Source organism: Lissotriton vulgaris, chromosome 8 (genome assembly GCF_964263255.1).
Source record: "Lissotriton vulgaris chromosome 8, aLisVul1.2, whole genome shotgun sequence".
NCBI lineage: Eukaryota > Metazoa > Chordata > Amphibia > Caudata > Salamandridae > Lissotriton > Lissotriton vulgaris.
The window spans coordinates 1517039005-1517064097 of record NC_141696.1 but is presented as its reverse complement, the minus strand read 5'-3'; the positions used below and the strand labels follow the sequence as shown (position 1 = coordinate 1517064097).

Genomic DNA, 25093 nt, shown 5'->3' with positions numbered 1-25093 from the left:
ATTTCTGAGTGGATGCACCTCAGCCAGCTGAAGCTCAATCCCAGCAAGACGGAGTTGGTATTGACAGGAGGGTCTTCCAACCATTGGGATTCCAGTTTCTGTCCCCAATCTCTTGGCCCCCCACCCTGTCCCGTCGATACTGTGAGGAGCCTCAGCGTTATTATCTCTAGTGACTTGTCTATGAGACCTCAAATTAACGCCGTCACTTCTGCATGCTTTTACCATCTGCGCAGAATTTGTAAAATCCGAAGGTTCCTCACTATAGAGGCTCTTACACTTGTCATCATGGCCCTTGTCACCTCCCGTATCGACTATGCCAACACCCTGTATGTAGGGATCCCTGCCTACCACCTTCATCGGCTCCAGCTGGTGGAAAATCAGGCGGCCAGACTGGTCTTCCAACAGCCTAAGCACCAATATGTCTCGCCGCTGCTGAGGAGATTGCATTGGCTCCCGGTAGCCTCCCGATGCATTTTCAAACTGGGATGTACTGTTTTTAAGTCACTTCTTGGTCTTGCTCCAGCTTTCACTTCCATCAGCCTTAAGCGCCACATTCCCCTGAGGAATCTTCGATCCTCTGCTCACAACCTCTTAATCATCCCCAGGTTTAAACGGAAAAAACACGGTGGCTTCTGTTTTTCTTTCCTTGCTCCGTCTACCTGGAACTCCCTTCCCTCCACTATTCGGCTATTCGACTATTAAGGCTTTGACCTTGGCCCATAAGGCTCTACACGCTTCGGGAGCAAAAATCTCCAGAAGAGGCTTGCCTTTTACCATCCGGCCAGATCTCTGAGGTCTGAATCCCTGTTCCTTGCGGTGGTCCCACGAGTAAAAAGGGCTCGTATTGGAGGTCGCTCTTTTAAGCTGTTGGCGCCACAGCTTTGGAACACTTTACCCCTAGCATTGCGCAGTACCTCTAACTTGCTGAACTTCAGGAAGGGCCTTAAAACCTGGCTTTTTGCCCTTTAGGTCGTTCTCTTTTTTCTGCTTGGTCCGTTTTATTTTACTGTGTTGTGTTTTCTCTGTTACAGGTCTGTCAATAATAGCGCCGGGACACTCTATGGAGTAGCCGTGCGCTATAAAAGACTATATTAACATAACATAACATAACATTCAACTTTGTCCTGATTATACATGTTTTCGCAAACTCCTCAAAACCCATCTTTTCCAGCTAGCTCACGAATAAACCTCTCTGCCTTTCCTCCCTGCTTTGTCTTTGAGCGCCATGAAACCATTTGGTGGCCGTGCGCGGTAAAAAACCTTGTAACATAACATAACATAACAGTCTACATGAGTGCGATCTCTTTAGTGTCAACCCCAACAGCCCACACAAGAATACTGTCAATAGTGCAAGAGGATGTAGGAATAGTGCTTAAGGCAGCTTTGCGCTTACCAATGCTAGCTGAAAACAATCAGATAGCAGTCTAGGGGAAACAAAAGACAAGGTAATGGCCCAGCGCGGCCTCTTTCAGCCGCTGACAGGCACAGACGGGCATGCTCTTGGCCCGGTCATCGCCCAGGCACCCCCCACACAGTGGGATTGGTTGTGCGCTTTTAAGTGCTGCAGCTTTAATAGAGGGGAGGAGCCCAACGCCTCCTCACTTCCTCTGATGTTGGTGATGTGATTATGGGACAGTTAATCCCCCCTGAGTTCCAGTAGATGATAGCGTTCTGCACCATGGGATCGGTTGCACTTTTAAGCGCTGAAGCTGTAAAGGGAGGGGGGAAGCCTCCTCTCTCCCGCTGATATTGGCATTGTGAAAATAATAGATGATGGGCAGAATGCTGAACAAATCAAAAATTCACCCCCAGTCACAGAGCTTGGTTAAATCCATATTTTATTTGCTCGCCTTGCCATTCCAATTTGAACCCAGCCATGTGCAAATCAGTCTTGACCCTGTGCCCCATGGGAACAGTCCAACCTGAACTGCCAGGTTGGATCCTCTCTGGACCAGAAACAAGCATCCTGGGACCAGTTTTGGGATATCACCCCTCATTAGCCAGGATAGCTTGAATTTGCTGGCATAGCGAGCACGGGCCCTCGTCTGGGCTTTGTATGATTCAGAAAGTCCCCACTGATGTCTAGTGAATGAGAGCGTCCACAAGAACAAAGTTAATTTTTAAATGTATTTATGGGGTATGTCATGCTTTGTTTAGTCAAGAATGGGATCTCTTATGCTACGTTCAGTATTCATACCTCTAGGACAGGCTCCAGTGGTCCCTTTGCTTTCAGAGGCGCTGACCTGTTATCGCGAGCTTACTCTAGGCTGGTCTCCTCTGTAACCCTGCGTGTAGCCGCCAAAATAAGCAACGCTCTGTTCTCTGGGTCGTTGATGCTTTTCGGCATGCAGAAGCCTCCGAACTAAAGCTACTTCCATGCACTTCACCATGAGAGCATGGAATAGCTAACATGCCTCAGAGTTTCTTGGGGCCCTCTTCACTACATACCTGTTCATAGTGGATCAGCTGTGTTATCAGACTTTAGCTGAAACGTCAGAATGCGTCTTAGACAGAAAACAGACTATACACTGGGCTCAACTCCTCTCCTCACTTGATCAACTCTAAATATGAGAGTGGATGCTGCAGATATGAGGCAGGACCTCTTGTGATAACCTGGTGCAAAGGCATCTCCAACCAAGTGGTACAGGGGTTTTTGTAGAACATGGACTCTGACCTTTAGCCTGCATTGCAAAATAAAGCAGAAGTTTTCAAAATCTGAGATGCAACCGGTCAAAACCAGTGAGATGACAATGCATCAGCTCTCAATCGTTTCTCTTTCAATCATTCTTTTAACCCGTTCGACGCTCATGACGAGCTCAGCTCGTCATGAGGCACAGTGGAGCTGAGCTCGTCATAACAACCGCGGAACGCCCACGCGGGGCTAATTCCCCTCCTGTGCGGGGCGTTCCATTGAGTGGGCGGAGTCGTGACGAGCTCAGCTCCACTGTGCAGCACGACGAGCTGAGCTCATCAAAAGCACCATGACGCCGCGTGCGGCCCCCCTTCCCCCGCATGGCGGAGGAATTAGCCCCGCGTGGAAGGGGTTAAACCTTCATCTGTAGATACTGAGGGGTTTGGGTCAGACTAATGCCACCTCATGTCATAACAAATCAATATTTAGATGAAGATGACACTTTTGCAGTTTGTGCCAAAGATAACATGCTTGACTGTGAATCAAAGGCAGTCAGTCTAACTTAACATTTTAAAAATGGAGTCTCACTTGAGGGTTCATGACCGCCTCCCATGTGATTCTTTCCTATTGGTATTCGAGTCCTTCAGTAGAGAGCTCTTTATGTGCTCTTGATTTGGTTCAACTGGACTGGACTGGAAGGTTGGTTAGCACAAAGAGATTGCGTTGCTGGTCCCTGGTGTCTACCAGAAGGGCTGTGGCTTTCGTCTGTGACAGAACTTTGGCCAATGTAACAGTAGCTTTGGCCCACATGCATCAAGCATTTTTGGAGTCGCAAAGGGTGCGATTCCTTAAAATCGGCCGTTTGCGATTCCAAAAATGCTTTTTGAGATGCATCAAGCAATTTTAGAAATCACAACATTTTTGCGATTTCTAAAATTGCGATTGCTTTTAAGAAATCGCAAATTTGCGATTTCTTAAAAGCAATGCATGATTAGTTTTGAAATTGCGAATTCGCAATTAGGGTGTCAAATTTCCCGAGTGGTTGAACCACTCGGTAAATTTGCAAAAAGTGTTAAAAACGCAGCAAAAGCATTTTTTTAACATTCATGTTACAGACACACATGTCCTTAGGACATGTGTGTGTGCAACATGATGCGAAAACAACATTTCATGGGTGCAGGGGGGGTTCATTTGAACCCCCCTCACCACCCTTGAAATGCAATCAGGATTTGCGATTTTCAAAGTGCGAATTCGCAATTCCCATTGATCCCTATGGGCCTTTTGGCCCATAGGAATTAATGGGAATTGCGAGTTCGCAATTTGAAAATCGCATTTTTTATGCGATTCGGTAAAAATAGCGATTTTTACCGAATTGCATAAAAAATGAAAAAATATTCATGCATAGGCTTTTGCGATTTCTAAATTGCGAATCGCTATTTTTCGCAATTTAGAAATCGCAAAAGCCGATATTGATGCATGTGGGCCTTTGTTCCTGGTTACATTGAAGAATAGTTCGTTTTACCATGATTTATGTTTCCTGGGAGTTGGTTTCATTCCCGAAGGCGCTTGTGGTTGATAATGGAATACCTGGGGAGAATCAGGGAAGGTGAGATAGTGGTGTTATAGTCACTAGAGATATTGCTCTTAGTGGTAATGCCGCTGGGCAATTTAAAGAACCTTCGGGATATCACACAATGTGGTGAAGAAATGGGGGTTGATATCCAAAAATTGGATTATGCTCTTTCCATTTTCATGCCTGTGTATCTCATGTTCCCGCTTATATTAGCCTAGGATAGCGATTTTTTTTCCATATGAGATTTTTATATTTTTCTTTGCTAAAAAGAAAGACCTTTGTGAAGTGTAGTGGTTCATGAGTGTATATCCTTAGTAAATAAATAAAGAAAAAGAGCAGGTTAGTTTAGTGGTGCCCAGGCTGACACTGTGGAAGTCACCACTGACTGAGGTTTCCAAGACGGCTTTGGGGCTTGGTGTTTTTGGTGTTTGACGGTCGTGTTGGATAGGCTGGGGGTTGTAGGATCTCTGGGGTGTTGTTACATGTATCCTGGAATCTGATCTGATCTGGCATCTTTTTAGTTCCTACGTTGGTGCCATAATAAGATCATGCTTATGACTTGTAGGCATTTGATCCCCGTAATACTGTGTAATCGGCTGGCACTGTTGTTGTCAGAGAATACAGTTCTACCTATACTGTGCCATGCTTACACAGCCTGTGTCAGTGAGTCTGGTGGAAAGAGTTCCATAGGGTTAAGTTTGCAAGATCAAGAAGTACAGGACAGGAAATTGTCATGAATTCAGTTAGTTGTAAGAATGACGCCTATTATGCAAGTCATGCGCATTTTCATGACGACTCAAAAGTTGTCTTGCTAAGTAATGTAAGTACAAGAAATGTTTTTTTAAATCTTTTTTATATGTGTATTTACAGAGTTGTAAACTTCATAAGTAGACGTAGTCAGTATTTCATTACTGCCGTTTATCTCTCTGTAGAGGTGGGTGATTGAAGCAGGACATCCCCCTCCTTTCCAGGTGTACCCTGGTATTCCATCTTTGATAATGATGGTTTAGATATGTTGTCTGAGACACCAACTAATTCTGTCAAGGTCAGGAGTTCATGATCGCTCTAGTTTCTTGTTGTTACTCCAAGCCCCCAATTCTCGTTGATTGTGAGATACTTATTCTATTTTGTACTCCAAGGATCTTTAGAATTTTAGTTAAATTTTCAGTGTCCTTCTAAACTTCAGATGATGTATGGTAGCCCGTATCTTTGTCTGGAGTAAAGGTAATAGTTTGGCTGTTTGGACAGAGAGAGAGGCACTGACTTTTGTTGTGATATGGCAAAACAGTAAGTTGTGAGACTAATCTTGATAGTAGCATGTTTCCCTTGGTGTATTTCCCAAGTTTTATTTGTGAAAATATTGTTAAAAAAAAAGAAAAGTTTATTGTCTTGGGCACTATGCACAGTAGTTTTCGGGTGGATCTTCTGGTAAAAGAACCAGTGCGGAGCCTTCAGAGCCAGTGAGATGTGGTCATGAATCTTAAGGTGCAGAAGTTGTGTTGTCGCTGCATTTTGAATTCTTTAGATACGTTCCTTGGTAGAAATCGATGCGCCATGACATGGTCCATTGGCGTAATCCAGGCATGGTAATATGAGCGATGTGGTTGAATGGACCTTCTGCAGCAATCCAAAATAAGGGCCATAGCAGAAGCGATTAAGATGGCGATAGACTCAAAATCGACTACCTCTTTGGGATGATACCCGGATCACCCTCCGGAAACAGTGACAGATCTTGAGCCCAAAATTAAGGAATGCATGCTGAGTAGAGTCAAGCCAAGACTGGTAGCATCTTATGTGAGTTTTCTGAGTATGGGTAGATTGCGTAACTACCAAAACCATAGGGAATGTTTTAGTCATTAAAATGAGTCACTATTTCTGTAAACCTGTAATTTGCACAAGTTCCAGAAATGAAAATATGTTCTTTCGAGGCAATTCTTTTGTCCACAAATAATTTCCCCATACGTGCCACCCTTCCTGCACACTTTGAATTTGGAATTGAATCAGTGCAGCTCAACTAGTGATTTTGAAAAACATTTGTGCATGCTCCCAAAGTTTACTGCATCACAAATATTTAATTGTAAACCCCTGCCTTCACTTCTGGTACTCTCCTTTCTTTGTGGTTACACATCTTTCAGCTATCACACGTCCAGGCCTACTCATATGCGACTCATGAGAATGTTGTGCTATAAATGCAAAGGTTAAGCATTTGTGAGGCAGACGTTTCAGTTCTCCTGAGTGATTTAGACGCGTCTGCCCTTGTGGATTTACTCTAAGTTGCTAATGACTTTCTTATGAGTTTTTTCATGAGTGAGTTACATTTGTTCATTAAAAAAGCTTTGAGAATTGCATCCATGGAGGATCTAATGGGACAAAGTGTAGTACATTGGACCCCATACCTGTCCCAACTCCTGTTTGAAACGCTTCCGGTATTGGACAATGATTAACTTTATGTATTTTTTTATTTTAAATATATATGTAGTGCGCACCTAACGCTGGAGTTACTGGGCACAGCACAGTCCCTCAAAATTAGATATTGATTAAGAAGCTGATCAGATAGACCTCCAGCCTTTAGAAAGGTGAACAGGGAAACATTAAGATTAAAAATCGAGACTAACCTTCCAGAATTAGGCTGTGAAGCTGTGGTCTACAGATAATATATGTCAGGCCGATGCCAGGAAAGGCTTTAGTAAAAAAAAAAAAAGCATTGGTGAAGCCAAAAGGTCTCTCCTCTGCGAGAGGTATTGGCTTTGCCAATCCGCTTAACCATGTTGTACACCAGCGTGGCTGCTCTTCAGCATGGCAGAAAGTTAGTGGCATAGAAGACAGTGGAGTGTCCTAGAGTGGAATGGAGTAGAGCAGATTTAAGTGGTGTGGAATGGAGTGTCGGAGTGAGTGGGGTAGAGTGGAGTGTTGTAGAGTGGAGTAAAATGGAGTGGCGTACATTGGAGTGGCATAGAGTGGAGTGTTGTAGGGTGGAGCACAGTGTCGCTAACTCAGGCACGTCTGACCTCAGTGGCCAGGGAATTCCAGAGAGAGGTTGTAGTGAAGTCCTGGGCAAGATTCCTTAAAAAATGACCCCTTGCCCAACCCCCTGAGCACGAAATTCACAGTTTCAGTTGCAACATCTAATGTCTGAGGCGTTCAAGGTATATAATATTTATTCTTGGTATGCTGTGGAGAAGTGTGGCTCAGGGGTTAGAGGCGGCAGACCCGGAAGCTGAGATCGGTCCTGGACCAGGGTTCAATTCCCCGACTCGGCGGGTCTTGGGCTAAAAAATTCCACGGACTCGATAATTCTCGTTCTGGTGCCTACTCGACTCACGGGTTCACACTCTGCGACTCTGGGCAATAGCTTGCTTAATCTCCACTACGGCCCCTCGCGGCGGGATGCCTGGCTTTCACCTTGTGGATACCCTTCTGGGGTTATCTCACAGGGGAATACCAGGACGGGTTCCCAAGGCAAGCGCCTTGATGCCTTCGGGTGATACGTGCGCTATATAAATCGCAATACATTTACATTTACATTTACTGTTAGGGTTTAAATCCTGTGTACAAAACAAAATTCAAAGGGGCTCAGTCTGGAGCCAGATATTGACTAATTATACCAAGGTACCTCGTGGGCCTGGTCTTCCTTTGCGTTGTGATTTTCTTGAAGGGGAGAACAGTATTCAAATATTTCCATTTTCACTGCAATTTGTTTATTTGTCTTGTAGAAAAAACACCCCGTCGAAGATGGGTTCTTATTTTTCCTGTGATTGTCTCCCTGGCCGTTTGTATTGGTAAGTACATGCTTAATTTCTTTAACCACTTCTTAGTAAGTTATGCACAATGACTCCGGTATGCGGTGATCCCTTCCACGAGGGCCTGGCCCTGCTGTATGTTCTGGATATCCACATGAAGTAAAAAGTAGCTAGATGGGAATCATTTCCACGGCCAATGGTTATCCTGGAAATGTGGTTCAGATCCGGCCATCACTGGGCCAGTTAAGGCAACCCTGTTTTAGAGGGATGCGATAGTAATTCAATGGTGGGAGACAGTGAGGTGCTGTAGCACCACAGATGATCTTTAGGGCCAGATGCATCAAGCATCCATTTTGCGATTCCTTATTAGCGAAAATTAAGGAATCGCTAATAAGGAATAGCAAAATGGAATGCATCAAGCAATCACTATAAAAATAGCGATTCCTTAGAATTCCTTAATTGCGACTCGCAAATTGCGAGTCGCAATTAATGAATACCTCCCCATTAATTCCTATGGGCCTACAGGCCCATAGGAATGAATGGGAAGACAATCTCAATTTGCGAATCGCAATTAGCGATTCGCAAATTGAGATTGCGAGTTCAAGGGTGCAGGGGTGTCCAAAGGACACCCTGTTACACCCCTGAATGTGATCTGTGCACATATGTTGCGCACACACATGCCCTTAGGGCATGTGTGTGCGCAACATGAAACTTTGAAAAATGCACAAAAGTGCATTTTTCAAAGTTTTTGCAAATTACCATGAAGTTGTACTTCGTGGTAATTTGCGTGCCCTATTAGCGAATTCACTATTTTTGATACTTTCATGCATTGCATTTAAGGAATCTCAACTTGAGATTCCTTAAATGCAAACAATCGCAATTTAGCGAATTCTCTATTTGCGATTTTTGCATTTGGGATGATGCATCCCAAATGCAAAAATTGCACTCGCAAAGGGCCAGATTCTGAGAATCTGGCCCTTTTGCGAGCGCATTTCGCTTGATGCATCTGGCCCTTTGAGATGTCTAAAAAAGCAATCCTTGGAGTTTTCCTATTGAATTGTTTTCTGTTTCTTTAAGTAAAGAGCTGATACTGTTTTTTTACATTTTTCTGCTGCTTACTTAAGGGCCTGTACTGGCTTGATTTTGACTCGATTTTCTCCACACTCATTTGCATTAAGAATGTATCATAGAAGAAAGTTTAAGAGCATATGGTCAAATCTGTTTGTTCAAAGAGAGGTTCTAAGAGAAACGCTCACATATCCCCAGACCTGAGAGCCCTCTACTGGCTACCGCTTCAAGCCAGAATTCATTTAAAAATCGCTTGTATGACGCACACGGCCCTCTACCACAACGCCCCACAATACCTAGCTCAGAAACTGGTGCTCTCAGCCGGCAGCAGAGCTTCCAGGAGTGCCAAGACTCTTCTCCTACAACCTCAACGATTTTCCAAGAAACAAATGTATAACCGGTCCTTCTCTGGTATGGCTCCGAGGATATGGAACGCTTTGCCCAGTGAAACAAGAATGAGCCCTTCCTCTGCCTCCTTCAAAAGAGAAGTGAAAGCGATCCTCATGGCTAAGTTCACAGGAACTCTAAGTCTATTCACTGTATTGTATTACTTGCTGTTTCTTGCAGTCCTATTCGTCCTTCTGTTTAATTTTGTTTTGCGCTAGCTTAGCACTGTCTTCTCTCGATTTAGAACTATGTATAACTTACTCACCTAGCTCGTGGATTACTATATTCTACCTTCTCCTTGACTTGTAAAGCGCTATATAAAACCTTCAAAATAAATAAATTAGTATGTAATACAGGACATGGCACTTCCAGCAGAATCCACCTTGTAGCAAAATGAAACATCCAACGTAGCCCCTTTGACTGGTTCACTACATCACCTGATGCTGCAACTAGTGGGTAACCACCATACACATGTATAACAACTCTGATATCCCAAGTTCCAACGGGCCTTATATACAACACGCTCTGTGAGTCCAAAACCCTTAGTTATAATGTGTAAAAGGAGCAAACAGGTTTGAAATGCACAGTTTTCACATTGTGACTCCTTGCTACATGGTAAGATTGGATGCGCCATTCATACTAACTAGAAACTCACAAGGATACGTATTCATGGTTTGTGACCGCTACTATGATCACAAAAAATAATTAAAATACTGAAACCCTTTTGGGACAGCTTCTGCTTCGCAAATGTAGACATCGGTGGGAATATATAGCATTTTACTTAGTAATTTAGGAGATACACTTTTGATACATATTTTGTGTACGCCACAAATTTGATATCCGTGAAAATTTCAGACCCGCTTTTTTCAGATTCCAAAACGTCAGACAGGTAAGTACATCATTAGAGTATTATGATTAAGGTGAAATAGATTAATATCAAAGCAATACCCTTTCAGGCTTGGAGTGCTCCATAAAATATGCAAAAAAGGAAGCAAGGCGCTCTGGGTAGTTCCCAGGTATAGGTGGAGAGCAGCTCCTATATAGAACACCATGCAACACTCTGAATCTGCTCACCTCAAATGTTTGTTTTTCCAGCAAAGTTTTTAGGCATATGATTAGCACAGTGCCATCCATGCAGAGCTAGAAAGTGACGTCTCCTGCCATGTTTACAGCAAAGTCTTTAAGCATAAGGTTAGCTAGTGCAATCCATGCCAAGCTGAAAAACGACAAAAACCTTTTACCTCTCTAGGCACAGTACTACAGTTTTGGATTGGTATAATACCATGCAAACCAACCTGGAATGAATAAAAGCGACCCCTGACGTGTTTCACTCATGTTATTAGCTCTTCAGAAAGGTATAGCTTTGTCCAAACACAAGGGAGCACCCAGTAGAAGTCAAAACAGTACCCTTTCAGGATCAGATGGCCGCACAAAAAAGGAAGCAAGGAACTCTGGATAGTTTCCATGTTTAGGTATAGAGCAGCTCATATATAGAGCACCGTACAATACCAGCGACCATCTGAATCTGCTCACCTCAAATTTCTGTTTTGTTGCCTCCATGACAAAGGCACCTCTACACTGCTTCCTGTTCCTTCCTGTCCTCTCCCTCTTCCTTCTCTCCTCGTCCCGGTCCCTACTTCTCTCTGCTGCCTGTAGATCCTCAGTCACCCTCACCACAGGGTTTTTTACATTTGGGGTAAGGGGACAGCCCAGGCTCTCCTTATGACCCACCCTATGATCCCTAGACCCCTGACCCTGGGACAACTATGACATGGAGCCCTTGGCTGACTTTACCCCGACCTATTGCCCACAAAGCCTTTACCCCTGGACGATACTACCTCGCTTTCACGCGGTAGAACTTCATGACCGGCACGGTGAAGAAGGCTTCCTTATTGAGACCCTCTCCTCTACACATCGGTCCCTCCAGGACCTTCCAATGGTAAAGGGCATGCTTAAGCATGCTGGGAATATCTTTAAAGAGCCTGTGAAGGTGCAAGTAGTCATGCCTCATGTGGACAAAAAGTTCAAGGCTCCACCCTCTTACCTACCCTACCTCAGGGGCCAAGTACCCCCGTTTCCTTAGTTGTCCCCATGGCTAGGAAACGGGCAAACTCACAGGGAATGCCCCCAGTCCCCACAGACCGGGAAAGTAAAAAGACCTGTGGTAAACGTGTTGCTTCACAATCTGCCACCCATTGGCGCATCACTAGTACTATAAGGCTTCTCTTCGGGAGCGACTGGGCTTACTGGGATCAGATGGACGACCTCATCCAACATCTACCAGAACAATATTGAAAGAGGGGGCAGGAGTTGGTGGCAGAAGGGAGAATCATTTCTAAAATCTGTTGTGTTTTAGATGCTTTGGACACAGCTGCTCACGGCATAAAAACCAGCGTCCTTGTACCCCTCCACTCATGGCTGCGCATTTCCGGCTTTAAGTCGGAAGCCCAACAAAACCTCCTGAATGTGCCCTTCGATGGGGAGCATCTCTTCGGGCCCCAAGTCGATGAGATGCTAGAACAAATCAAGAACACAGACATGGCCAAAGACATGCAAGCCCTCCAAACACCAGCTTCCTGAGTCCTTTCACCACCCCAGTATTGCAGCGCAGCAAATAACACCACCCTGGGGACTTCGACCACCTTCCCCATGCACCAGCAGCAAACTCCCTCACAAGGTTATTGCAGGGGAGGCTACATGGTGAATAATGGCAGGGGAAAGGGCACAGCCCCCAAAGGGGCTGCCCCTCCAAAACAATGATGCTCTTGACCTTCCGCAACAAACCTACAGCTCCCGTTGGGGGAAGATAGCAGGGGTTCCTGAACCGGTGAGTGCAAATCACCTCTGACTAGATGTACAGGAGGGATACAGTTTAGAACTCACACATTCACCGCCAAACATTCTCCCTGCAAACAGACTATCCCCGGAACATCAACAATGGCTCCAGGAGCAGATGCACGCATTACTCGCCAAAGGGGCCATAAAGCCTGTACTGCTACAACATCATGGCACAGGTTGTATGCCCTATACTTTCTAATCCCCAAAACGGATGGTTCTCTCAGACCCGTCCTCAACCTCAGGCCCCTCCTGAAGTACATCCTGTCGGAGCACTTCCACATAGTAACACTGCAGGATGTCATTCCCCTGCTACAGCAAGGCGCCATCATGACCACGCTCGAGCCGAAGGATGCCTATTTCTACTTACCCATTCACTCAACATATTGAAGATAACTGCAATTCTTGGTGAGTGGCCTGCATGATCAGTTCAAATGTCTACCCCTTTGGGCCACCACGTCCCTGAGGGTGTTTACCAAATGTTTAGCCGTGGTAAGTACTCTCCTCAGATGGAGCGGCAACAACGTGCTCCCTTACCTGGACAATTGGCTGATCAAGAGCGCTATGCAGCACCAAAGCCTAGTGCCCACACAGACTTCGATACAACTCCTTCACAGCTTAGGCTTCACCATCAATGTGACCAAATGGGCCGCACCTACAGGACCCCATTATCCAGAATGTGGGCTCCTGCACACAAGAGGTTGCACATCAGTTGCCTAGAACTGTTAGCTATCCAGCTGACCCCCAGATCATTCTTTCCCCTCATACAGCAGATAGTAGTCCTTGTCCGGACCTACAACATGAGTGCCATATTCTATCTACAAAAACAGAGGGGGACACACTCAATTCAGTTGTCTACGCGAGCCCAGTGCATTTGGTGTAGGGCAATACATCATAGAGGCCTAAAGACCTGGCTTTTCAGCCTCTAGTGCGCCTGTTTTCTGCTCTACGTCTCTCTACAGATCTGCACAGCGCCGGGACACTCTGCCTGAGTAGCCGCGCGCTATATAAACCTCATATTAACGTAACATAACATAACGGAGTGCATCTGCTGATTTAGTACATTCCCGGCATGCACAACAACTTGGAAGACTTCTCAGCAGGATGCATCAACAAGTCTTCCATCTTTTGGGGTTCCTGCAGATAGACCTGTTCCCCACTGCCCAAAAGCAAAATGCCCAAGCTTTGTCTCCAGGCTCCCACAATCCATGAGCAGTGCACTTTGAATGAATTTGTCTGCGATATTTGCCTACGCTTTTCCGCCTCTCCCACTCCAATCATTCGTGGTTCGGGAGCTGAGACCAATATCCCTCACTTTCATCCTAGTAGCTCCAACCTGGGAACACTAGCCTTGGTTCATCACTCTGCTCAAACTTTCCCTAGTCCCTCACAAGAAGCTCCCCACCCGGCAGGACCTTCTTTCTCAAAACCAAGGCACTCCCAGGCATCCCGCCCACAGCTGCTCAATCCTGCAATTTGGCTCCTGAGGTCTTAGAATTCGTCTACTTTAACCTCCTTGCAGAGTGACCATTCTGAAAGAAGAACGCTGGCCCACAAACAGAGCCTGCAAACAAAACAGGTGATGGACAGAATGTGGATCAATGTCACACATTCACCCCAGTCCAAAGATCTGGGCCCAAATCCATCGTTTTTTTGCACTCCACACCACCCTGGGTTAGACAATGGCGATATGCAAATCAGCTCTGACCCTGTGCCCCATGGGAACAGTCCAGTCCGAACTACAAAAGCCATGTCCTTCCCAGAACGGAATCAAGCATCCGAGGACCGGACCGGTTTCGAGGTAACACCTCTCATCAGCCCGGCTAGCTTGACTCCAGTGGTGTGGAGTGCCTGGGACCCACGTCTGGGCATCCCCAGCGCACTTAGGGCGGAATTTGCAAACAAAACAGGTGATGGACAGAATGTGGATCATTGTCACACATTCACCCCAGTCCAAAGATCTGGGCCCAAATCCATCGTTTTTTTGCACTCCACACCACCCTGGGTTAGACAATGGCGATATGCAAATCAGCTCTGACCCTGTGCCCCATGGGAACAGTCCAGTCCGAACTACAAAAGCCATGTCCTTCCCAGAACGGAATCAAGCATCCGAGGACCGGACCGGTTTCGAGGTAACACCTCTCATCAGCCCGGCTAGCTTGACTCCAGTGGTGTGGAGTGCCTGGGACCCACGTCTGAGCATCCCCAGCGCACTTATGGCGGTAATTGCAAACAAAACAGGTGATGGACAGAATGTGGATCAATGTCACACATTCACCCCAGTCCAAAGATCTGGGCCCAAATCCATCGTTTTTTTGCACTCCACACCACCCTGGGTTAGACAATGGCGATATGCAAATCAGCTCTGACCCTGTGCCCCATGGGAACAGTCCAGTCCGAACTACAAAAGCCATGTCCTTCCCAGAACGGAATCAAGCATCCGAGGACCGGACCGGTTTCGAGGTAACACCTCTCATCAGCCCGGCTAGCTTGACTCCAGTGGTGTGGAGTGCCTGGGACCCACGTCTGAGCATCCCCAGCGCACTTATGGCGGCAATTGCAAACAAAACAGGTGATGGACCGAATGTGGATCAATGTCACACATTCACCCCAGTCCAAAGATCTGGGCCCAAATCCATAGTTTTCTTGCACTCCACACCACCCTGGGTTAGACAATGGCGATATGCAAATCAGCTCTGACCCTGTGCCCCATGGGAACAGTCCAGTCCGAACTACAACAGCCATGTCCTTCCCAGAACGGAATCAAGCATCCACAAACAGAGCCAGCATGCTTATTTTCTGCTTTTCTACTTTTTCTACTTTTTCTACTTTTCTACCTAGCTGCTGCTAAGTAGAAACAGTTCATCCACTACTGTCACCCTAGATGTATTGACCCTCTCACAACCTCGGCGCCATCCCCACTTACAGAAGTCAAGCCTTACCTACACTTCTATCAGACTCCATTTGACTGCTGTTACAGCTTACCTTCAAAATAAGCTGCACACTTCACTTTTCAGAATCCCAGTCATTAAGGCTTTCATGGAAGGGCTCAAATAGGTTATCCCACCCCAGGGCCCCTGGCCCCCACCCCCTGTTCCTGCATGGAAACTCAAAATAGTACTCGATGGAACCACTTGACTCTTGCTCATTGCAGTTTCTTTCTTGGAAGGTGGCTTTCCTTTTGGCCATTATTTCTCTTTGGTGTGTCAGTGAAACACACGTTGGAAGAACCTTTCTTCCAGGTGCATCACAATAGTGGTTCCCAAAACGAACCCTATATTCCTACTCAACATAGTCTCCAGTTTTCATCTCAACCAAACAATAGAACTCCTGGTGTCCTTGGATGTCAGTAGGGCGCTCATGTACTATATGTCACAGCAAACCCTTTCATAAGACACAACTGCTCTTCGTGTCTTTTTCCAAACCACACAAGAGGCATGCTATTTCTAAAGCCGATGTTGCACGTTGTCTTGTCAAGTGCATACAGGCCTGTTATGCCAAAGCTAAAAGACCCTTACCCTTCTTTCCCAGGCCGCACTGCACTTGTAAAAAAGGAGCTTCAGTGGCTTTCTTGGGAAACAGACCTCTAGCTAACATCTGCACAGCAGCTACATGGTCCATTCCTCACACATTCACTAAACATTATTGTGTGGATGTCTTGGCCCACCAGAAAGCTAATGTTGGCCAGACTGTACTATATACACTTTTCCAGTCTTCGGCAACATACTCAGGCTAAGCAACTACTTTTGGGACACAGCGTTTAGTCTATGCACAGCATGTGTATCTACAGCTACACATGCCACAAACGGAAAATGCCACAAACAGAAAGTGTTACTTACCGTGTAGGCACCTGTGACATGTAGTGCTGTAGATATATATACTTCCCCGGTCACTTATAGTTGGTTCAGAAGGTGTTATCTTCTTTTACCATCATTGTGCATGGCCATCTCTTCTATATTCTCTAGGCTGCAGCTACATCTTTACCCTCTTTGTGGAAAAAATAATCTAACAGTGGAGCCGATGCCCATGCACATTACTGGAGATAGGTGGAGTCTCTACACCTTGTGATTTGACAACACTTCTTCGAACAAAAACAAGTTGTACACGTCTGAGCTCAACACTAGATGGCAGGAGTATGCATATCATGTGAATCTACACGACTACATGCCACAAACGGATGCTTACATGGTGAGTAACATGTTATATACTCTACACCATTCCATTCTTTGCCACTACAGTTAATGCTGCTCCACTGTACGACCCTCCACTCTACACCATTCCATCCACACTATTCCACTCTGCCACACTTCTCCAATTTATGCCAGTCCACTGTAATGTATTCGACAGTATGCCACTGCAGTGTTTGCCACTCCACTAGATGCTACTCCACTCGACACCACTCCAGTCTACGCCACCCCAATGTACACTACTCCAGTGTACGCTACTCCACTCTATGCTGTTCCTCTGCATGACACTCCACTATACGCCTTGCCACTCTACAGGGTGCTGTTGTTTTGTATATATACAGTGGTGAGGGAGATAGATAGAAGGTAGGAAAAGGAATTTAGTGATAGGGAAGAATATTCCCTTGAGAAGGGTTCTCAAGTGCAAAAAAAGATAAATTAAAACAGTCTAAGTAGATACCTTTCTATTACCTTTTATTCTTGGTTCCCATTGGCAGGATTATTTAAAAATGAGGTGCTTTGAGGATGTACAGGAGGGGTAACTACCCCTAAATCCCCACTGCAAGTACCAACATGTTTCGGCCTTCCTGTTTAGCCCCCTTGGGTCAACAAGGCCTTCTTCAGGGTGTGGATCCCTTGGTGCTAGTGGTCTTACCCCACACTGTGGTCTTTGGGGCACTCAAAATCTTATCAGCAAAAAAAACATTCTGATACAACTTCTACTTTTCCAGTAGGATGCACATTTTCTGTAAGGGAAACAACACATACAAATTATGTTTCGCTCCCCCTCAGGAAGCGATCTTCATACCATTATCAAATAACCCTCGTTAGTACACCTCTGTGTGGTGCTTTATTTCTCGACTATTTGGTTGATCCACCACAGTTAAATTCATGCTCATGCGGTTACAACTGAACAGGCACCCGTGAGATTGTGTGGGCACATTAATTGCCAAGCTCTTAAACAAGGAAGAGGGACTCTTCCCTTCCTGCACCCATTGGATAAAGCACATAAAAGAGGAATACCCCACTCCTCAAGTTAGTTAGAAGTGTGTCTTACCCGAGTTTAGGAGTAATTCGCTGAACCCAGGACCACCGTGGGAACGCTGTCTTATTGTCAAACTATATGTGGAAAAACACACAAGAAAAGATAAGTTCTAAAAATAAGTAAATAAAGTTATTAGGTTCCCTTACTGGGTATCGTAATCCGTCACACTCGCGGAGTACCCAGGATACAAGCATGTGCGTGAGGCTCCTTTGTTGTAGCCATCGCATTATATCCCTTCAAGACAACGTTTTCCCTGCCCTTTAAGTCCCACCTCAAGGCACTCCCATCCCGGAGCACCCTTCATTTGCGCCACTATTCCTAATGACCAAGGCCCGAGAAACACTGAGAGAAACTTGGCCACATGCATCAAAGTCCGGTTTTGCGATTCCTTATTTGCGATTTTTAGGGAATCGCAAATAAGGAATCGCAAAATGGGATGCATGATTTAAATCTCATAATATTTGCGATTCGGTAAAAATCGAATTTTTTACCGAATCGCAAATATTATGCGGATTCTAATTTGCGATTTCGTGCGAAATCGCAATTTAGAAATCGCAAAATGTTAATGCATTCCATGGGTGCAGGGGGGGGTCCAAAGGACCCCCCTGCACCCCTGAAATGTATTTTGAAGTGCATGTTTCACACACACATGTCCTAAGGACATGTGTGTCTGTAACATGACAGTGTTTTAAAATGCAATTTTGAGCATTTTAATACATTTTCGCAAATTACCACGAGGTTCACCCTCGTGGTAATTTGCACCGCCTAATTGCGAATTCGCAATTTTAAAAGTAATCATGCATTGCTTTTAAGGAATCGCAAATTTGCGATTCCTTAAAAGCAATCGCATTTTTGGAATTCGCTAAAAATAGCCCTATTTAGGAATCGCAAACGGCCGAATTTACCGATTCGCACCGTTTACACTTCCTAAATAGGTTGATGCATGTGGCCGTTAGTCTCCTGTTTCAAAGAGGCTTGCTGGAGGAGTGTTATACACCCGCAATCTCCTCTCTCTCTCTCTCTCTCTCTCTCTCTCTCTCTCTCTCGTTGCCTCTCTTACTTCATCGAAGACCGGCGTTTGTCCTCACCACCCCACTTGGGTCCTCCGACGATGACGTACTCTTCCTTCCGCTGCTTATTACTGTTTCCCCTAGCAACACGTGTCAAAGCTGGATCCGGTTAATTACTCCGGAGACAGATAGACTGCTGCTAGGTGTAGGTCATGTGTACTGACTATGGCGGTCATCTAGAATTGTCCGCGTTAGTCATACTCCCTTTCTGAGTTGTTACAGACAAATGGAGGGTGATGAGGAGACAACAGAGGAGAAGAATTTATTAAATTTGGAGCCTCTCCCTCTATATCTCTATGCACATGTGTCCAGACCAAGGGAGTTCTTTTATTTTACCAATAGTGACAACTAGCTCCTAACTCTTATGTCAGGCACTTATAATCTAGGGAATACTCTCAATAAATATTCTTTTGGTGGTTATATTTAAACTTCCGATTCTCACTCATTGACCGGTGTTCTAAATTTCCCCAGATTAGTGTAATCACAATTAGAGATATCCCTTTTGAGGCTTTGATTTCTCTAAAAGATCATAAAAGAGGGGAGAAAATTCATTGTTTAAGACCGTGAGGGCTCTAATGTAACCTTCTCTATTTGTACTGTTAGTTATTTACTATGCCATGTAGTTGGTACTATGGGATAACGTCGTTCAAACCTTGACTACTACTGTTCAATCTATTCACCCATCTCTGTTCTCTTACAAAGAGGGAAAATAGTAGTGTCAGTGAAGGTTGGGGGATGTATGGTCTGTCAATGACTGTCCACACCAATTCAATTCAATTCAAAACCACTTTATTTCAATTAGTAAAAATCATAAAAAGCACACGATGTCCACACCAGATTTTTATCGGTGTGTCCCATCTCTTTATAGTGGGTGGTGAGTTTGGTGTTTGATCTGCCACAACGGATATTACCCATGTGTTCTAATATACAGACTTTCACCCGGTGGGTAGTCATGCCCACATATTGTAGGTTGCACGGACACTTCAACAGATAAATCACATTTTCCGAATTGCAGGTTGTATGTTTCCTCAATTCCCATGGATTTTGTAGGCCGATGTCTACTCTTTTCCCATTCAATGCAAGTGGACAAGCTTTACAATACTCGCATGCATAATGGCCCATCACAGGTGGTAGATTCCAGAGATGCTCTACACCTCTCTCAGTCAGTTTCAGGGTCCTAGGTCTAGTGTGGACCACCATGTTCTTAATGCTCCGCACTACGAGTCCTAGAATGCTGAAGGATATGGAAACTTATTAGGCCCACCAGGGGGCGATAAAAGAATCAACTAAGTGACTCGGCTGTTCACTCTTTTCCAACCCAATCACTTGCAGAAGATAACAACTGAGCTCTGAATGTTTCTGTGTGTTTTTTTGTTATCCCAAAAACTTCAGACTTTGCAACCTCTCCTTTCTCTAACTGAATATAAAATACAAGTTGGATGTACTTTTCTTTAGAAGTCCCACAAATTTGCTTTTCAAGAGTTAAATTTGGGGATTTAGAAAGCTTTTTTTACACGCTGAATTTTTTTGTGCATGTGAACCAACGGAAGTGGAAAGACTGAGTGAACTTTTTACTGCCTGGCACAAATTCTATGGAGATCCCATCTTGTGTAGGAAACATGGACTATCCACAGCGAGCCTTGTACTCACATTTGGGCCTACACACTGTAGGCTATTTACGTGCTTTGTGTGTGTGAAAAAATCTCGACAACTTCAGTTAACTAGTTCATTGAAGACTTGTTTTTTAACATCATCTAAAGAAAAGGTCTGTACATTTTTAGGTCAAGCCTAGCGTTGCAGCGCACGTGCTACTCGCTTTGCAATAAATGCAGTATTCAGTATAGTGTGGAAGCTTTGTGGAAGCTCCACTCACACTCCACCCATCTATTTAATTGGCTTAGGTCCTAAATGCTGCCTCCCGATTGTTTGTAAGCTTGTTAGTCCCTCCTTATGACGAGCATGTCATCATTTGTATCCTTCCATGACCACTAGCCCCTTTACTTTCAACACTGTTTTCTTCCCTTGTCTCCCCCCTTCCCTCCCGCAGTTCGTGACTTCTAGGCCCCCCACTCCCACTTGTGACTTTTTGCCCACCCGCAGTCCAGTTTCCAATGCACTAGGAAACCCCACGCATCCAAAGAGCCAGAGCAGGCAGAAGATCATTCTCTCAATTCACAGCCAAGTCCTGGAACGAACTACAGGCAGACATTAGACGCGCCCCCTCCCTGAACACCTTCAGGAAGACGCTCAAGACCTGGCTCTTCGGCTGAACAGATCTGTCAAGCAGGTAACACAGATAATGCAGACAACATCTGTAAGCCACTCTGAGGTGCTGTAAACGATAATTAAAGTGACGAATTTCTCTTAACAGGGCGACAACAAGTGATACAAATGATGACAAACATTGATTTTAAATAGCTCTACTTCTTAGATAATACCAGCTCTGGTTTTCTTTCTTAAGCAAGCCTTTTTCTATATTTGTACATTCTTCCTTCGAAAATTATCTTTTGTCTAGTAGCTTGCAACATACTGTATTTTAATTTGCGCTGCTGTTCAGCCAGCGAAAGGTGCTCATCTTATGTGTTAGGGTCTTCCAAATACAATTCTTCCACTTCTATCAAGCAATAGTCATGCACGAGAAAAAATAAGGTTTTGATTTTTATTTTTTTGTATATTTCAAACTGTGCGATGTTGGCCGTACATACATGAGAATATTCATTCAAAATAGGTGGACTTCTATACTAAGGTAGTCCTAATGAGTTTTATGGTTATCAATTGCACCATCAACATTGCAGTTTTCTTTAATCTTCTTCTGTTGGTTTTCCTAAAAGGGTATTCTGTCATAAGTATAATAAATTATTTTTTTTAGTTCTCTGGAATCTGAAGATGAAATTAAAGTAGCAATAAGCCGTGTATTTTTCAGGCAGAAATAATGTGTAAAAAAATCATGTGCCTATTTTTACCCGCTCTTAATCAACACTAGATACCACCGATGAAAACATATCACATCCTCGAGAACATTGGATAACACGACTGCCGACCCATTTTATTCCCAGCATAGGTATGACTGGGACATAGCACTACGCCTTTGAGTCTGCAGTGAATGCGAGCTCCAGAAGCTCTGGAGGGTGATCCCATTGAAGTCAATGGAGATAAAATATATTTTGGAGGGCAAAGAAGGTTTTTGGGTTGGTGATCTCATTGTAATGTCAATTTTTTGAAGAGGAGTCCAAAGAGGACGAACCCTCCCAATAAATGTGAACGAGAGGTTTAACAGATAATGATATCATCTGCAAAACCCATTGCTGCTACACTCGTCCCTGCGGGCACAAGGAAAGTGTAATGCGATTCTCCATAGAAAATGAATCCAAGCCACACTACATACACAGGTATGCATAGAAGGCATAGAGAATGGCGAAACATTCAGTTCTTTGTGCATCTTGGGCAGGGCCGTTTCTAGGCGTTTTGCTGCCCTAGGCGAGAATTAAAAAATGCCGCCCCCTCCCTTTTACTACCATCACTCTCTTCCCCTGTCATCGCGGTTCAACTTCACTTTTGCTTTTCAGCTTTCCGGCTCATCCAAGCAGGAATCCAGTCGATACAGTGAGCACATACTCAGGAGCGCAGGAGACACAAGCATGACCTAATAACTAATATTGGGAGTGGATGTGACCTAACGGGCTAGGCTGTCGATCTCAAATCTAGGGAGCCCGGTTCCAGTCTCTGCAATGACGTTCAACGTCCTGTGGTCCTGGACAAATCACTTAATGCCCCCGTGCCCACGGCCCAGTGAAAAATGGTAGTGTCCTTGCGTAACATAACTGGTGCTCATGTAAAACGCTCTGATATTGCGCTAAACCTTACTATATAATAATACCAAACACGAAATAACACACCACTCACATGAAAATGAAATTTCAGTACAACACAAGCAGGTATAGAGCATACAACCATCAATTCCTCTATGTGATGCACCTCAATAATTCATTCCAGCAACACTATTGCTCGCTGTAAGTCAGGTGCGCTTGCTCAAGCTAGGTCAGGTGCAATTGATTAGCATGACCTCTGGCTCGTAAACTGCAGGCTAGCTAAGAGCTTCAATTAGTGGCAGGGCATCTTGTTTCAATTTTAGGCCTCACTGTTGCCAACACTGCTCAGAAAAACAACATCGGACGTAACCCACGTAACTCCCGCTTTCCTTGCAAGCAAATAAAGCAAACACGTGTAAGGCTGCAATACCTTCGTCTCCACCAGTTCCAGCGCCGCGCCATCGCAACAAGGTCAAAGTTGGCCTTGTTGCGATGCAGCGTGAAGGATTCCCGGGTGGGGTGGGGTGGTCCTCTCCATTGTGCAAACCGCACTGGCCTAGCGCCCACGCCGACCACCTCCGCACTTATGGGAACGGGAGGAACCGTGGCACTAGCCTGGTAACCCACTGCACAACTGCTCACTTGATCGCCTTATTCTCCGCACACGCAGCCTCCACTCGTTGATGCGGGGCCCAGCGACTCCGACTCCTGGCCTCTGGGTCTCCAGGTCTACGTGGCTTCCTCTGTGGCTCGTCACTTCCGCACTTCCGAAAACTGCCTAGACTCAGAGAGAAACCGGATGGAGTGCACATTAAGCTCTTCCAGTTGTTCCCATTTGCAGGGCCCAATGTGATGTAGGTAATGGACGCAGCACCCAGAGAAGGAAATCCCATATACCAAGTTCCAAATCTTTATTTTGACCAACATTTAAATGTGTTTTTTTTTCTCTTCGAATGCAGAAGAGATGCTACCAGTCTCTGCTGGCTACATCCGGCATTATTTTTTATTTAGTCGCTAGAATTTGCCTTGTTAGTTCCGCTGTCCATAGGTAATCTACGTCTGAAACAGCCACGCTCCACCTCTGGATCCGTTAAAAGCCGTTTAAAACTGGTCACCTGCGATTTCTGACCGAGAACACACAGACAAACAATTCTGACAATAATTAATGTGCCTAAAACTAAACTTCCTCAGTGAAAGCTTAACACAAAACGAAGATATATTTTGGATCAAGATGAAATGTGACAAATGTAGAACTTTCAAAAGGCAACATTAATGAGATTGTAAAATCGTAGCTGTTACTCCAGTGTTATTTCACACAATGGAGCCAAGGGGATTTCCAAACTCGTGTTTTTTGCCGCCCTCCTCCTTATGCCGCCCTAGGCAACCGCCTTGTCTTGTCTAATGGTAGAAACGGCCCTGATCTTGGGAGAACTTACTAGCCACTAATGGAAACCGTGCTGCGCCACTATACTATTGTATTGAATATTTTTGGGAAATTAATAATACAGCAAAACTGCTAGTTATGCGTCCGGCTGTCTGCTTTCCTGTTGAGTGTATTTGATGGGGGCTTATCTGTTTCAAGATATACTGACAATGACTTGTCTCATTATTAAAAAAATATTGGGTGCTTTGAATAATTAGCATATTTTCCCTGCCCATCTCTTGCCAGCCCCCTGAAAGATTGGCACTTGATTTAGCACGCCGAACAATTTGACATCCGACCCAACCTTCTCCTGTTCATTAGAGACAGGAGCACAAAGAGCAAAGATGGTTAATGGATCCTCCAGAGTAGAAGCTATTTCGACACACGCAAAGGCTTGGATGGGAATCATTCTGCTCTTGGAAGCACAGTATATGATCAGTGATGCGTCACTTCCATGCACGCATTGCATGCAAATCTAAACAAGCATTTGCAATGCAACAGGTCTCGCATTTACGTGAGTTTGAGCTATTGGCATTGTAAATGTCCCCTGTCACCACACCTCTTTGCGTTAGTACTGGAACCATTTGCGGCATGGATATGATAGGATCCCGTCATCCGCGGTTTGAAACAGGCGGCAGGATGGAAAGACCGCATTTTGCTATATGCGGATGATATATTACTATATCTGGCATCACCTGGGCGCTCTATTAATAGCCTACTGGATATATGACCTGCGTATGGGCGGGTCTCGGGTTACACCATGAATTGGGCAAAATCGCTCCTCTATGTACTTTACCGTCCCTCGCCACGGCTCACGTGTAACTGTAAAATACAGATTGCAGCAGAGGGATTCAAATACCTAGGCATATATATAACACACCAAAACACGTAGTTTATTGCAGAAAGACTCATGCAGCCTCTGGTGTGCTTCCGCGGTGATGTCAAACACTGGTGCTTACTAAGGCTCACGCTGCTAGGGAGAGCAGCCATCTTTAAGATGATGGCACTTTCCAGTTTTCTATATGTCCTACAAAATATGCAGTTTCCGGTGTCCCCCGCATACTTTGCAGCGATAAACGCCAAAGTTACCACTCTGTTGTGGGACAGAGGGCCTGCCCGGATAGCCATGCATAAACTAGTGAGGGGATGATATGACGGTGGCATTGCCCTCCCCAATATAAAAATATATTACTGGGCGTCACAGCTCACTGTAATAAATCAATGGTTTCACGTATCGCATAATGAACCTGCGTTCCGCATGGATAGACACCTCCTAGAAGCCGAAGGGATTATGAGAACACTATACAATAAATCTAGGAGGACGGAT

The 25093-nt window shown here is 45.0% G+C and overlaps 1 protein-coding gene across 1 annotated transcript in view; it reads left to right on the top strand.

Moving 5' to 3' along the window:
- The window catches only part of CD58 (CD58 molecule), a 336400-nt gene that overhangs the window by 181522 nt on the left and 129785 nt on the right, over positions 1–25093 (top strand). The window contains exon 4 of the mRNA XM_086935648.1: positions 7919–7984. Coding sequence (XP_086791774.1) covers positions 7919–7984 — 66 coding nt within the window. The remainder of the gene's footprint in view (positions 1–7918; positions 7985–25093) is intronic.